The following is a 15,714-nucleotide window of genomic DNA, read 5'->3' on the forward strand; positions in this document are numbered from 1 at the left end:
GGCTGCGGCGTTTATTCTCTTCCGGGTTCCCAACGGCTGCAAGTTTATTTCGGCGATTTTGAAAAAAAAACCAACCCGAAATATCGCGGAAAAATAAAGAATAAAAAAGTGTCAGGAGCCGGAGCCAATCACCTGAGCCCCGCCAACTTTCTCACGTATTCCTATACCTGTCCATGTACGTGGCGCTTAACTTCGCTTAGGGTTTTTTTTTGTTGGTTTTTAACCCGATTTCCATGCTTTTGTCTGGGCGGGAGCTGCGCGGTCTGAGCGCCAAAGGGAGCGCGGGAACGCTCGGCACCGGAGTTGCAGTTTTTAAATTTTGCCTTTTTTTAATGCTTTTTTTTTTTAATAGGGATTTGGGAAAGCCGCTGAGCCTGACAGATTCCTCCCCCCCCACACACTCCCCTTTTCCTCCCTTCCCCCCCGCGGGACCGCCCGTACGTGCGCGCCGGCTCCGTGCGCGCCGTCTGGAGCGCCCGCGGCCGCGCACAAAGAAACGCGGCTGGGCGCGGGATGTGACGGACCGCGGCGGGGGCCAATCGGAGGGGCGGGGCTTTGTGACGTCACAGAGCCCTAACCAATCAGCGGGAGGGGTGGGTGTTGCGACGTTTGAACTCCCCCGGGGGGAGGGGCGCGCCTTTTTTTTTTTTTTTTTCCCCTTTTTTTTTTTTTTTCGAGATTTTTTTTTTTTTTTTTTTTTGCCTTTTCCGCCGAAGTTGGCGGCGCCCCGCGGGGACAGGGACGGAGCTGTGGAAACCACCGGTTTTTGCACCCCAAAAAGATATATAGAGAGAGATATTAAAAAAAAAAAAAGCTTTTATTTTTAAATAAAAAAAGGACTTAAGAATTATTATTATTATTTCAAAGCGTGCTTAGAAAAACGCTGAATTGAGAAAAAATAACTTGTGCGCCCACCCGTTTAGTGTTGAAGAATACCGGGAAGGGGGTGTATGTGAGAAGGTGCTTTTGATTTATGTTTTGGGGTTTTTTATTTTGGGGGGGGGGATGTCCGCAGCTGCGGAAGGGGCTGCGCTTGACCGCGGCCCTTGCCTAGAGGGCGCAACCAGCCGTCCCGCGGCCAAAAGTCTCCCGAAGGGCGCCAAAAGTTACTTAAAGCTAATGCTGCAAACCGCAAAAGGCTGGGAACGGTGCAGCGCGGAGGGCGGGGGAGAGGGCTGTGCGGGGGCGGACACTGCGCCCCCGCACAACTCACCCACCCCACCCCCCGCCACTTTTTAAACAAACCGCCCAGAGGGGTTACTCCCCCTGTCCCCCATGGATGGAGTTATTTTCCCTGAATGTCCCCCCAAATCCCCGCGCGGATAACTACTCGCAGGGACGCGGGGGTCACCTAAACGCCTGCAGCATCAGTGGGAAACGCTATTCCCGAGTGGTGTGGGGGGGGAAACACACGCAAAGACACAACGCACGGGACACCCTACGAGTCCCCATGAGCGGGCTGGAGAGCATCCAAACCCCAAACCCAAACGTTTGCTGGTGCCAAAACAATGCGCTCCAGAAGTGGCAGGAGGCGCGGGTGTAATTTTTTTTTATTTTTTTTATTTTTTTTTTAAGCTTTTCACTTTTCAGGAGTGATTTTATTTGTAACGGAGGGGCTGCGACGTACGGATGAATTGACGGGTGGCTGTTTGGTTTTTATTTTTTTATTTATTTACTGTGTTGAAGTGGAATAAGCACCCCTGACCATCGAGCCCTTGATTTAAAATGACAAGTGCCAAAGGGGATGGGGAAAGTTGTGAACGCAGCGACGCTCCCCCCCCCGTGTCCCCCCCTTTTCGTCCCCCCCCCCCCCTCCCTTCCTCCATTCCCCGGCCAAGGGCCGAGCGGAGCCGCAGGGAAAAAAAAAAAAAAAAAGAAAGAAATAAAAAAAACAAACCCCAAACCCCATCACCCCCCGAAAAAAAACCCCTCAAAACAACCTAAACCCACAACAGAACACTCGGAGAACCCCCCCCCCCCAAAAGAAGCAAACTTTGAGCCCACCAGCCCTCGCCTCTCCCGCGGCTGCCCGCGCTGCGGGGCGGCGGGGCGGAGGGAGGCGGTGGCGCCGCAGCCCCCTCCCCGCCCCTCCCCGCCCCCGCGGGCGGGCGGGCGGGCAGGCGCGGAGCGGAGCGCGGAGCGGGGCGCGGCGCAGAGCGGGCGCGGCGCGGAGGGGCCGCGGAGCAAACGGCGGCGGCGGCGGCAGCAGCGGAGGGGGGTGCGCGGAGCGGTGCGCTATGCCTTTAACGGCGCGCAGGGCAGGCATGCCGAGCGCGTAGTGCGGGAAAGTCGAGGCGGGGTTAAAGTTCAGCTCATGGAGCGGCTCCGCGCTGGCTGCAGTTTGGCAGAGTTGGAAATGTGAAAGCAAGAAGCAGGCTCGGGGCTCCCCCTCCTCTCCTCTCTCTCTCTCTCTTTTTTTCCCCTCCTCTCTCTCCCTCTCCCTCTCTCTCTCTTCCCCTCTCTCTCTCCCTCTCTCCCCGCACACGCACACCTCCAAACCGCAGCCCCCCGCAGCAGTCATGTATTCTCCGCTCTGTCTCACCCAGGTAAGCGGCAGCCGGGGCGCGATGGGGCCGGCGCTGCGGGGGGTGCCGGTGCCTGCGCGCCGGGGAAGGGGCACCCGCGCAGCTCGCCGAAACTAACTTTGTTGCCTTTTCGCTTCCATTCCCCCCCCCCCACCCCCCTTCCCGCACGGCCATTTGTATCGGCACATGGCTAATGGCGCCTACTTATTAATGGTTTAATTAATAAGAGGGGGGGGACACACATACACACACGCACACACACACTGCGCGGTGCTGCGGGACGCCCCGCACGGCCCCGCCGTGCTTGGTCATCCGCGATCGATGCCGCCGCCGCCGCCACCCGCGCCTCGCTCCGTGGCTCCGCTCCGCGCCCCCGGGCTCCGCTCCCCAGCCCCGGGCATGGCTCGGCCCGCACCCCCCGGGCTCCCCGCTTGGGGTTACGCGGTGTGTGGAGGGGGGGGTGGGATACGGGACGAGGACGCGAGTGGGATCGGCTCCCCCCCCCCTTCTTCTCGGGCGCGGAGACGAACCGTCCTCCGCACCTGGGTTGCGCTTTCGCGGTGCACCCGCCTCCCGCGCGGAGTGCCCTCCGCACCCGCGGAGGTCGCCCCAGCCAGGGAACTTGACTGGGGAGGAGCTGGCGGGGGACACCCGCAAACTTGTCCCGCGTGTGTCACACACACACCCCCCACTCCCCTCCTGCCACCCCCACCCGCGGATCGGGTCACCCGCGGGACTCGGTGCAACTTTGCGGTGGGACGGGGCTGCGCGGGGGCGGGAAGGGAGCGGAGGGGGAGGTGTGTGGGGTGGTCGCCCTGCGGTGCCCCTAAGTTACGCGGCCGCGGAGCGTCGCCCGACCCCCTCAGTCCCCCCCCCTCCCTCTTTTCTCCTCTTTTCCCCGCGCGGTGCTGCAGGACGCTAAATTGCACACCTTCAATTAGCAGGATATAATGGTTTAACGAGGAAATGCTTTGTGGTGGACTCAAACCCCAGATTATTTCCTCCTGCAGGAGATTTTGACTACATTATTCTTATTAATTTAATTTGAGTATTTTTTTTTTCTCCCGGTGAGGAAGCATCTCCAGGCTCTTTCGTCAAGAGGAGGGAAAAAGAAAAAAGAAAAAAAAAAAAAAACGGGGGGTGAGCAAACGCAGCTAGAGGGGCAGCAGCATGAAAAGCTGCAAAAGTTTCATCCCTGTCTCTCCCCGCGGTTCCCTCCAACCTCCTCTGAATTTCGGGGTGCCTGGTGAGGAGCAGCCAGGCCAGCGAGGGCACCGGGCTTAAAAAAACCCCCAAACCCATCCACTTGATTAAAGGCAGGAGGGAAACGGGAGCGGAGGGAGTTAGCAGAGGACACGGGATGCAAACTCGGTGGTTCTGCCTGGCTTAAAGTTTGTGCCTCTAATTCAACTCTGAAAAATACCTGGTTTTTGTCAGCTCTGCTCCTGCAGGAGGGACCAAGCATTAATGCTCCTGGTAGGGGCCAGTGAGGAACCGCATCGCTTTGCAGCTGCACGTGGAGCTCCTTGGGTTTAGTAGGCCCAGTTTGTACATTAAAGAGAGAAAAATAAATTTATGAGCTGGTTACTCCCTGTCCTGGGGTGTCCCCCTCTTTTCTTCCTTTTTTTTTTTTTTTTTTTTTTTTTTAATTAGTTAAAAAAAAAAAAAAAAAAAGGAAAGGCAGGCACTGTGCTTTTGCTCACTTGTGAAAACCTCGTATTCTTCTTGCACGTTTGGAAAAGTAATACAAGGATTAGAGGCCTTCTGACAAACTCTTCCCTCCGAAGGATCAATTAGGTGATTCTGTCGTTTTCTGTAGAAAAAGCGAGTGAGTCCAGAGCAATTGCAAGAAATAATCTATTTTTTATTTTAGGCGCTTTTATTGATACAGTTTTGGGACAGAAGTAGGGTTTTACTCCATCTTTTTTTCCTTTTTTTTTTTTTTTTTTTTTTTTTAAACAAGTTTTGGTTGAGATTTAAAGGAAAGCTTTTGAAAGTGGGTTAGAAAAGGAAAACAAACAGAAATCCTATTTTATGAGCGTATTTATCTGAGCTCTGGAACTGAAATGGCACAAGCATTTTGTATCATCTGTCAGGAAAAATCTAAACATTGTTCCATTTACATATGTGCTGAAGCTCTAGCAAATAGTTGGGGAACATATGCACATCTCCTAATAGATTTACAAGCAAATGGATTGTAAAAATATTAACAAGGGTGGCTGTGGCTGGCTTCATTTCAAAAAGATCAGCAGAAATATATTGTTTCAAAAGACTCCTTTGCAGTGCTACATGATTGCGGGTGCCTTTGGGCTGGGTTTCGGGGCTCTTTTGTAGTAGTGGGTTTATTTTTTTATTTTTGTTGCTGTGGGTTTTTTTGTTGGGTTGTTTTTTGGTTGTTTTTTTTTTTTACACCTTTCTGAAGCTCAGAGGAGAATTTTTGTTGTAAGCAAGACAGAATTGTGCAGCCCAGATTTTAGGTGCTGCTTGGAATCAGGCTGTTGTTGGAAGAGCTGTATCCTCAAACTTTGGAAAGTAGTGCAATGAGGAAAAAAAAAAACCCCACAAACCAAACCCAACAACTTTTTATTCTCGCTTTTCCAGCTTTCTGTTGCCTTTTATTTTTAGGTGGCTCATCAAACTCTGAGGGGGGAAAGCAAACATCTTTATGAAATGCTTTGAAAGTTTCCTTTCAAGCTAACATGGGGGAAAGGCAAAGATCATATCCTTTTCCACCAGTTACTTAAAATCTTGATAATTAGCAGCCAGTCTGCACCTCTGTTAGCACACTTGCATTGACGCATTTCCAAAACTATTTTTTATGGAGGGGGGGGCTGTAATAACACTGAAATGAATAATTGAGCTGTACAGAAACTGCTTCCCCCCCGCCCCCATCCCCGCTTCCAGCCCAATTTTGTTTGATCAATCCCGAGTGCTTTTATTTCCACTTTGACTCCACTAATACCTCTCCGCCGAGATTGAAGCGGTGCAGTTTTACAGAGCGGTGTGTTTACCAAGACAGTTTGAAAGTTGCTCTGTTTATGAGTCATTAACCTTTTCTCCTCATACACCATTTTGAAAAGACACATTGGAGCCTAACAGGGACGTGCACACCTCGCGCGCCGAGCAGCGGAGCTTTACGTTTACTTCAGCCATGACCCTGACTTTACACCAAAAAGCGCCTTCATTTATTTCCCTCCCTGTCCCCATGAAGTATTTTAAAGTGTGCTTTGTTTATTTATTTTAAATTATTTTTTAGGTTTGTTTTTTTTTCTGAGGGAGCGTTGTTCCTGCCTCCCCTTTCAAGTTCACACCGCAGAAATCAGCTTGAGCGCAGGTTAAAGCCACTCTCTCTTGGAGAGCATCCAGCGCCGAGCCAAAAAAGTCCCGAGCACATGAGATCAGGCAGGACAAAGCGCTGCTTAAAGCAGAAAAGTTGCAATATTTCAGGATGTACCAAGACGTGTTGAGAAGCGAGGCCGGCTGGAAGCTCTCCCCTGGCTGGCTGTGGGGCTGGCGAACCCCGGCTGTGTGTACCTTCCCAGAGAAACTTCCACTTGACAAAAGGGCCTTTTTTTTCCTTGACTCTCCCTGCCTGGGGAAGGACAGAAGGGATCAGAAGGGAGGGTTTGTTATTTTTAATAGCTTGCAGGGACTTGTAGATTTTGTATTTTTATATTCCAACCCCCCCCACCACCCCAGTGAGAGCTGTTTCTGGTGGGTGAGAGCAGCTCCATGTGCTGGGATTGTGCCTCCTCGCACTTTTTGAATCTGCCGACTGCAAACTCACAGCAATCTTTTTTTTTTTTTTTTTTTTTTAAAAAAAAAACTTTATTGAAATTTGAAACTATGATCTTTTCCAGTAGAGGGGGAGGGTGGCAGGTGGCAAAAAAAAAAAAAAAAAAAAAAAGTAATGTGCCAATCATTGCAGTGATTTATTTTATTTTACCTGCTTATATTTTAATAATCATTGGTAGTACTTGTGGTTACTGCCCCTCTCCTGGGCTATAATGAAATATTTGGTGCTGGTTTTCTTAGTTTGTAACAATCTGTGTATAAAGTAAAAATAAATGCTGTGTTATTACCTATAGATTTAAGTATTTACAATTCAGGGGCCACTAAGTGAGTGCAGTGAAAGCTTTTGGGAAGTCAGCAGATTGTCTCGAATTATGACAGGATTTTGCTGATAGATATTTCAACTATTGATTTCTCAATTTTTCCTCATTTTTAAAAAGAAAATGCAACTTGAAATTAGGTGTTGAAAGGACGCAAGATGTCTGCTTTAATAACAATATTTGCACAACCTGTAATGAATTGGGTAGGAAGTGTACTCCATGGGATAATTAAAAAAAAAAAAAAAAAAAGTTAGTTAATCTGAAAAATCCCCAATGTTGCTCTGCAAGGGTAGGCAGCGGGTGGCTTTTACCACGCTGGGGAAAGCATTGCACAAATTACTTTTTTTTTTTTTTTTTTTTTTTTTTTTAAACTCCTGGAGGGCCCAATCCTGAGAGAAGGAGAAACTCGGCCCCTGGAAGCAGGGACGTCCCCAGCATGCGGGGTTGGATCAAGCCCCCACAGGCTATATAGGTTTTTATGTGCAGCCTGGAGTTCAGTCACTCATTTATTTAGAGGAAAAACAAGAAGCATGGCCCCAGTATATAAATATATAATATGTTTTGATATATCTGGCTGATTTATGTAGTACTTTTGGACAATAGTTATTTAATTTTTTAAATCAAAATTGAGAGGGGTCTTTCTTGCATTTTTATTTTTAATTGTCAGCGTAATTTTAACCATAATTATTTTTGTGCTAAGGAAGAGCAGTGATCTTTAACTCATAGTTACACAAAGAGACCAGTGTCTCCGGATGGCCAAACTAACTTTCCAAGTAGGGCATTTCTTTGAAAAAAAAAAAAAAATCTTGAAAATATGTCACAACGGGTGCATTAAAAATATAAATAATTTGCTGCGTATCTGCACAAGTCATGCTAAGGTTTTCTGTTACTGTGTTTTTCAATTTTCCTTGGGTTTTTAATTATTTTTTAGAAAAGCTCAGTGTGGCTTGTTCTAATATGCCTGAATAGTAGATTTTTTTTATCTATTTGTCTAAATATAAACAAAACTTTTTTTTTTCTTTTTTTTCTTTTTTTTTAAATACTGTTTAGATTAGGGTTTTTTTCTAGGATTTTAGTGTTGGTTATTGCTGCACCCACGGGATAAATCACCCGCCTCACTTTCTGCTCCCTTCACCGTTTGGGGAGCCCGGCGAGAAAAACGCCCTTCATTGTATTTGTACATGCAAGCTTTATTGGCATTTTGCTATACTGCCTGCTGCTATTTCCAAATATATCTTAGGGAAAGTTTTACTATACTTTAGACTTCCCCATACAAACATTGATTGGCATCCAAATGTTTAGGATTTGCCAAATTGGCGGGCAAACGCTGGCTACGCCGCAAGCAGCGGGGTCAGGGAGAGAGCAAAGGGAGATACCCGGCTCTGCGAGTGGACTTGCAGCAGGGTTTTTAGCTTTTGACTCCTCCTGACTTCTTGGATTTTTTACTTTAAAAAGAGATCTGGGGTTTGTGGAAAGGGCCCTGTGAAGTAGGAGCCCTGTTTTTGAGGGGGGATTGGGAGCGGAGGTTCTGGGGTTCGGCGTGAGGTGAAGCGGGGATGCGGCGGGGTCGGGGTCTTTCGGTGAGGGGTACGAGTCTCACAGGCCTGTAAAATGTATGAACACCTTCGTCATTCTAAAGTTGTAGCAATTCACTTGAAAACCTTGTTTCTGGAGGGTTTTTGTTGATGGTTTTGGTGACATCGACCCTTCTCTGTAACTTTTTCAGGATGAATTTCATCCCTTCATCGAAGCACTTCTGCCTCACGTCCGAGCGTTTGCATACACGTGGTTCAACCTGCAAGCCCGAAAAAGAAAATACTTCAAAAAACATGAAAAACGTATGTCAAAAGAGGAAGAGAGAGCCGTGAAGGACGAACTGCTTAGTGAAAAACCCGAGGTAAAGCAAAAATGGGCGTCCAGACTTCTGGCAAAGCTCCGGAAAGATATCAGGCCTGAATTTCGGGAGGATTTTGTTCTCACAGTCACAGGAAAAAAGCCTCCGTGTTGCGTTCTTTCCAATCCAGACCAGAAGGGCAAGATGAGAAGAATTGACTGCCTTCGCCAGGCAGATAAGGTCTGGAGGTTGGACCTTGTTATGGTGATTTTATTTAAAGGTATTCCGCTCGAAAGTACTGATGGCGAGCGCCTTGTAAAGTCCCCACAGTGCTCTAACCCCGGGCTGTGCGTACAGCCCCACCATATAGGAGTTTCTGTTAAGGAACTCGATTTATATTTGGCATACTTTGTGCACGCAGCAGGTAAGTGCTTTTCCTCTATTTATCACCTTATACAATGTTTTTTGGTTTATTTTGGTGCCAGGTGCTGTGCCGTGGCGGCTGCATGAGCCGGGGAGGGAGCGGGGGACGCCGGTGATCGCCCTCCCAGGGTGGCCAGGGGAGTGCCAAAATTACCCCCTTATTTTAATTTTTTATTATTATTATTATTTTTAATTTGGGCTTTTAAGGTGCAGCTGCATAAAAGCAGCTCTGTTTTTCCTAGGGTTAACAGTGTTTTCGGGCATCCTTCACAGGTGTTATTCTAAATGTTGTCCTAGGAGGGATGGCAACTGAATGCCACTTTTTTTAGGGGGGGGAAGCAGATAGATTTTAATTTAAAAAATAAAATAAATAAATGTTATGTACAAAGGAGTCTGAGAAGGCCAGAGGTCCTCAAGGCCCATGTGTCCAGAGTACCAGGTTTCTTCACTCCATGGGTTAGGGATGAAGAGTGTAAATCCTGCAGGACTGGACTCGGGAGGGAAAGGAGGAGATGGTTTTTCAATAGCAAACCTAACTTTCTGGTCTGATTGGCCACGAAGCAACCCCCTGAGTTATTCAGTGAAGAAACCAAGGCATTTAAACACCCTGAAGTGTCACTGTTTATACACGTAGAAGCTGAGCAAGTCTTGAAATAAATTCCTGGTTGGATAATACCGAACTTATGGGGAGGCTGGGATGGCTTTGCCTGTGATGAAAATGAAAATCTGGGGATCTCTGACTCCAGCAGAAAGTACACCGTGCCTGTGGAGTGACTTGGTGTGCTCAGAGGATGGGTAGTGTTTTGACTGGATAAAATAATATTCTACGAGTGATTATAGTGCACAAAACCGCACGCACGTGAAGTGCTAGGCCCCTGTTTTCACATATGGGGTGCGTGGGTACCCCTGGGTTTCAACCTGACTTGCAAGTTAGGGGGCTGGACAGGCTGGAGAAAAAGAGGAGCAGAGAGGAGAGAAATCATATTAGTAAAAACAGCTTTTATATTAAAATATATCGGTAAGAAAACCGAGCAAATTACAGCAGCGGCGGGAGCCTGCGTTCCTAATGCCTCCGTCTTTTGGAGGGGCTTGGAGAAAGTTTTGGCTCCCGCAAAGTTTTTCTTCTCTGAGAGCCTGTGGTGGTTGTTGCGATAGGCACTGTCACTGCTGTGATTTTCCAGGTCTGATCCCTGCTCGGAATTAACTTTTGAGTATCCTCACGGCGTTTCCTACAGTTAAACTGCAAAAAGATTCACTTTGCGCTTCAGCGCGATGTGGTAAATCCTGTTGCTTGGGTTTGGCGAGGGGGAGGTAGGAAAATAATGTGGAAAATTATTTACTCTGTGATTTATTATGAGGCAGAGGAAAGGAAGGATTACCAATTAATGCTTAACTGGGGCTGGGACAGCCCCAGTCTATCACTGGCCCTGAGGACATGAGGGACTTGTATCCCTTTTGCCTGCCTCAGTTTCCTTCTCCGCACATCGGAGTGGGGCAGTGCGCTTGAAGTGTTTTGAGAGCCACAACTGAAAACCACCGTGTACTGCCACACAGCACGCAGGTTTTTATTATTTAGACTTACATATTTTGTGGTGCTGGTAAATACTGGCCTGTATCATGCTTCCAAAGCGGAAAGCTTCTGCGGAGTGTCAAAGTTTTTAAGAGAAACCAAGGTTCTTGGGTTAGCCTGCGTCTAGGGTCCTCCAAAAACATAGGATGGGAAGAAAAGGACCAAGCCCAGGGGTGTAAGTACATCGGAGAGCTTGAAAGGATCCTCTCCCTTTTATAACAGTCAAGCAATAGATGTTATAAAAGTTCAATATTGTGATTAAGGATAAACCATCTTATCAGCACGCTGTTGGCAAACAGTAGCCATGATAGCGAACTCTCATTTTTTTTCTGCCTTCGTCCTCAACAGGCAGCGATTGCAATAATTGTTCTTCAGACTAGATGTTTGCCACTGAAAGTCAGCACCAGGCTTGGTCTCATTTTTTGTTTTTTAATTTTTAAATTTTTTTTTTTTTTTTTTTTTTGGGTGGGCGTTGGATTGGAAGGTTTGTGTCAGCAGTAAGGCGCTGGTACAGACAGTGCTTCGTGTTTGCGGCCGTTGTTTGCCGATTGCACGCATCGCATTGTGCTCCTAATGCAGTAGCGTGCGCTGGCGCCTTCCCTGCTAAACCTCACTGGGGAGGAGGGCAAAATGATTTTTTTTTAGGAGGTGGCACAGCGTGGCCACCATCCATATCACTTCACAGAGGTGTACCGCAAGCCTCGCATATGGGCTGCCTTTTTTTATTTTCTTTTTTCCCCCCTTTTTTTCCCGTTTTTTTCTTTTCCCCCCTCCGATGTATCCCAGCAGTCTTTGTTACACCTGAACATTGGCCAAGTTGACAGCCATTGGTTCCCGCAGACCCGCAGTAATGGCAGCTTGTGCCGGGTGCGCAACAGGAAAATTACAAAAGAGAGGAAAAAAAAAAAATTATTAAGGGTCCTTTGTCTCAAACTCCATCAGGCCTCGCTCCCCAAATGTATGGACCGCGTGTTCCTAAGGAGGAAGTCGCCAGCTCAAATATTAGGTAGGCTGGTCAACTTACATATAGTGGATTTGACAAGCATCTGCTATAGTACAGAAGATTTGTAAACACTAAACAATGTTTTTACCTCCTTAAAAGTTTTGAGAAGTTGCCAGTATTGGCAGGAGGCACAGACTCCGAAACGTGCTTGAAGATACGTGCCAAAACCATTGTGACCTTTTCACCCATAGTGCTCGCTTCTCTTTTTCTTGAGTTTATTTTTTTTCTTTCCCCTCACTCTTCATCGTCTTTTTTTTTTTTTTTTTTTTTTTTTTTTTGGGTAGTAGTCTCTTCCATGGTGCCTTTATTTGAGATGACTTGGGCAGTCCCTTTCCTTCTAAACATGTCCGATAATTATTGCTTTGAATCCATGCTTTTTCTTCAGTAGGCACTATCATCTGTAAGGGAACACATGTGCACAGATTTAAATAGTGCTTCTTACAAAGCTACTGAAATCAATTATTCTCTTTAAGAACTGGCTGGAAAGAGAAAACAAAAATATGCAAATAGGCAAACTACATGTCATTTTTCTTTCAAAAAAAAGAATTAAAAAAAAAAAAAAAAGGAAGATCGGTGTTTTATGAATTAGAGGTTGACCAAAAAATGTATTGAAATCTAGAGTATTGCTCTCAGTTTGCAGTTTCTAATCTGCTTAACTAAAAGCAGGCGGCATTTTCATACCCTGAACTTGGGTTCACTTTTTAGTTTTCACTTATTCTGCACTTGTATCAAATGACAAGTTGGAAACCATTGTGGCAAACCGTTTTCTTTGTGGGAGTCAAACAGTAAAGCTAATTTATGACTGGTCCTTTACCAGATGATCTGTATCAGAATCTACAATATACTAGGCACGTGGCAGGGTCACAATTTAAGTTGTTAAGGTCACAACCTTAGCCACCAGGCATTTGACCTTTTAGATAAAGTTAACCTTTGTTCATTAGTAGGCACTCAACCGAGAACTTTCTGGAGTTTTTTACTGCTTTGGAGTTCCCTCTGCTAATGTGATCAGATTGGAGAATAGATTTGCAATGGAAGGAATTAGATTTTGTGAGAGGTCACAGTTTTTAGAGACTTTTCCAGTGGACAAAGCTGGATGGCAGGCCGGGAGGCGATGCTGTGGTGCCTGGTTTATTTTTTTGGGTGGCTGTTGTTGTGCACTTCAGGGCGAGAATTAAGCTAGTGAGGTATTTGTGGCAGAGAAAATCTTTTAATCTTTCAGAAGGGCATTTAAAAACGCCAAATTTTCAGAAAAATCTGGGGAGATAGGTTTTTATTTAGGCAAGCTCACTTTTCTGCTCGTGTTTAGAATAGAAGCCATGCAAGAAGTCAATCTGATTTGTGCTACTCTGAAAATATACTTAACATCTAAATATCTTCTGGGGCTGATTGCCTGTGTAATAGCACATGACCTTGAACTTTAAGCAGACCCATTTTACATTCCCATTGGCCAATTTAAAAAAATTTCTACTTTGGCCACCTCAAAGAGGCGTCGATGGGAATAACCCAAGAGCTGGTTGATGCAGAATAACTGCTTGCAAACAACCAAAAATACCCGTGGAGGTATCGGGGCAGCCCGAAAGGTACACGAGGCTTTGCACTGTAATCTTTTAGTACAATTGGTATTGATTGTTGCTGCATTAATCCTGTTAATAGCCACAGCCAGTCCGGCGTGTTGCAGGGATGTGAGAGGTGTCCTGACAATACCGTACATCACCAAAAGAGCTGTCGCAGCGTCTCCAACTCCTGATGGCTGCTTTGCAAAAAAAAAAAAAAAAAGTGGAGCTTTCAACGGTGGAAACTATTGCCGGCTCGTATAGGAACACAGACCATATTGTTTACTTAATTACGCCGTAGCGAAGGCTCGTTTTTAATTATTTAGCTGACTTTTCTCCCTTTGCTGTGATACCGCATTTATTATTTAATTTAAAATCAAAAGCCCTCCGCTACCGTGAGTTTTTGATGCATTTTACTTTTGTTTTGGCTACGTTATTGTCATTCCATCGTACAGTAATCCAGATAGCCGTGCTATGCAGATTGGCCAGATGGTCATGTTAACAGATTGAGAACCCACTTCCCACTGCTAAAGAGCAGGTGTAAGATCAGTGGGCTTTTCCCCCCACCCCTCCCCAGCTCCGTTCCTCCCAAGTTTCAACCAAAATGCTCTTTAGACAGCTCATAATGCTAGTTAAAAAGGGGCACATTTCAAATGGTGTTTGTTCTGAGGAGGTAACATGTAATATATATGTTGGTTTTACATGTAACTGAAGACTTTTAAAGCATCCGTGACATTCCCCCCCAATATAAGGCTTTTGATAACCTCCTTCCAGCCTGTGACTGTTCCAGGGCACATTCAAAACGGTCCTGAAGTTTTGTTTGCAATGTCCCTAGGCATCTCTATGGGCAGATTACATTTACTCTTACCAAAAAATTACTCAGCTAGCTTTGCAGCAGGTATCTTGCATGCTTTCCCTGTACAGGGCTCCCTGTACATGCCCAGGGAAACCTGAATACTTCAGGGTTCAGCTGAGATTTTCATGTTTGTGGGCTCATAGGGCCATGGTTTTTTTCCTCCATGAATTTTTGCTATGTTGAGGATTTCTAGTTTTGAAGAAAAAAGTTAAATGAAGACATCTTGTGGTATTTCTGCCCCCAAGGAATACCAGGAGAAGGCAGAATTTGCATTGCTTTAGCCTTACAGAGGTACCCATAAAAAATCAGTGGAGGAATCCTGGGTCTGTATCTCAGTCAGAAGAGGTGAGGAGAGGGCTGCTACAGCTCCTCCACACCCCAGATTTCACACATCCACCTACCACGGATGCCCATGGAACGCAGTGCCGCGCTCCCCGTGAGGCACAGGGAGAGATCTCCATCTATCACCCCTTTCTGCTTTGGGGAACAGGACTGGCTGCTCTCTGCAGCCCCAAGCTGGGTGGTAGGTGACAGAGGCAGGATTTAGGTGGGACAACTGTTCTCCCCATGTCGTGGTAACTGAGCCGGTGAGTATCCGTGATAATTGAGATACTAACTGGTGCGGCACTCGGGACGGTCTGCTCTATCACGAACCCCTGGCAGGAGTTCAGTCATGTGGTTTAGCTTTCCCCTTTCTCCAACAACAACAACAACAAATAAACACGGGATAAAGGCGTATTTCGTGTTCCTGGGATGTTTTCCAGGTGATGGGTTCGGCCGGTATAAGGGCACGTTATTTCCATACCTCTTAGAGGTGCAGAAGCAGAAGCTTTTGAATGGTAAGAAAGCTGCCCAACACTGCTGGCTTGTCTACAAGCAACTGCACTTTTATATTTCCCTTCTTTTCCACCCAATGATGAATAGCATTAATTTAGATCTATTTAAGGCGAGTGTGGGAGAAACCACAATCTTTGTTGTGGTCACTGCTGTACACAGCGGGGCTGAATGTTTCTCTTGGTTGAGGCCTCAAAGCTGAATCTGAAGAACCCAAAACATCATGTCAGCTTTTCAAACCCTTCAAAGAGACAGTAGAATCCTAATTGTTCATAAAACCCTCTATTTATTATTACAATTATGTATTTTCTCCCCATTCGGATGTAAAGGAAAAAAGGGCATCCCTGGTTTTCTGTGCCTCGAGCTTCTTCACAGCTCCTCCTCCCCTCGATGCTTCAGATCCAGGCACTGGCCCAGGCTTTCACAACCAGCAAACAAACCCCAGCCTGCTGCTCCCTAAACCCTCAACTCCTCCCCAAAACCTTGTGCTTTGCCACAAGTGTCCCAGAGTTGAACCCTCAGGGGCTTGGGGAACGTCCCCTGCAGGATGGCTGTTGGGGCGTCCTTGTTGGGAGCTGCTGGTCCAGATCTGCCCCCACTCCCTTCCCTGTAGGCAAGGGCTGGAGCTGCTGATTAAATTACAGGCTGTAAATTCAGGGCAAATTATTTTAGCCTCCTAACAGCAGCCGACCCTGAAGGTTTCCTCATGACAGTGAGGACTCTCAGTAGATAAGAGTTGTCAGTGGACTAAAATTCATTTTAATGGCTTTGGTTTTTCCTTTCTTGTGATTCTCCTCATTCATTTCATCTGTGGTGATTGTTAATTATCACCTGCATTATGGTGGCCACCAAAAGGCCCAGCTGGGAGCAGCACATGGGTCCTGATGCCCGTGATATGTGGGGCAGTTCTGTCTCAGCAAATTCTTTGAGGAGGAGGTTTCAGCATTTTATGCCCCGTTGCAAGTGCAATGCTCTGGCCAATCCCCTCATCACAGCATAATTAA

At 46.6% G+C, this 15,714-nt stretch overlaps 1 protein-coding gene across 10 annotated transcripts in view; it reads left to right on the plus strand.

The window, feature by feature from the left end:
* The first annotated feature begins 2,279 nt into the window (after nucleotides 1-2,279).
* The window catches only part of NFIA (nuclear factor I A), a 249,966-nt gene continuing 236,531 nt past the window's right edge, over nucleotides 2,280-15,714 (plus strand). For 9 of the 10 annotated variants that reach the window (XM_030454800.1, XM_030454803.1, XM_030454806.1 and 6 more), the window contains exons 1-2: nucleotides 2,431-2,546; nucleotides 8,364-8,895. In XM_030454800.1, coding sequence (XP_030310660.1) covers nucleotides 2,520-2,546; nucleotides 8,364-8,895 — 559 coding nt within the window. In that variant the 5' untranslated portion in view covers nucleotides 2,431-2,519. Of the gene's footprint in view, nucleotides 2,547-8,363; nucleotides 8,896-15,714 lie in introns of all 10 variants that reach the window. The other variant, XM_030454807.1, reaches the window with a different exon arrangement.

This window comes from Calypte anna, chromosome 8 (assembly GCF_003957555.1).
Source record: "Calypte anna isolate BGI_N300 chromosome 8, bCalAnn1_v1.p, whole genome shotgun sequence".
In the NCBI taxonomy this organism is placed as follows: Eukaryota; Metazoa; Chordata; class Aves; order Apodiformes; family Trochilidae; genus Calypte; species Calypte anna.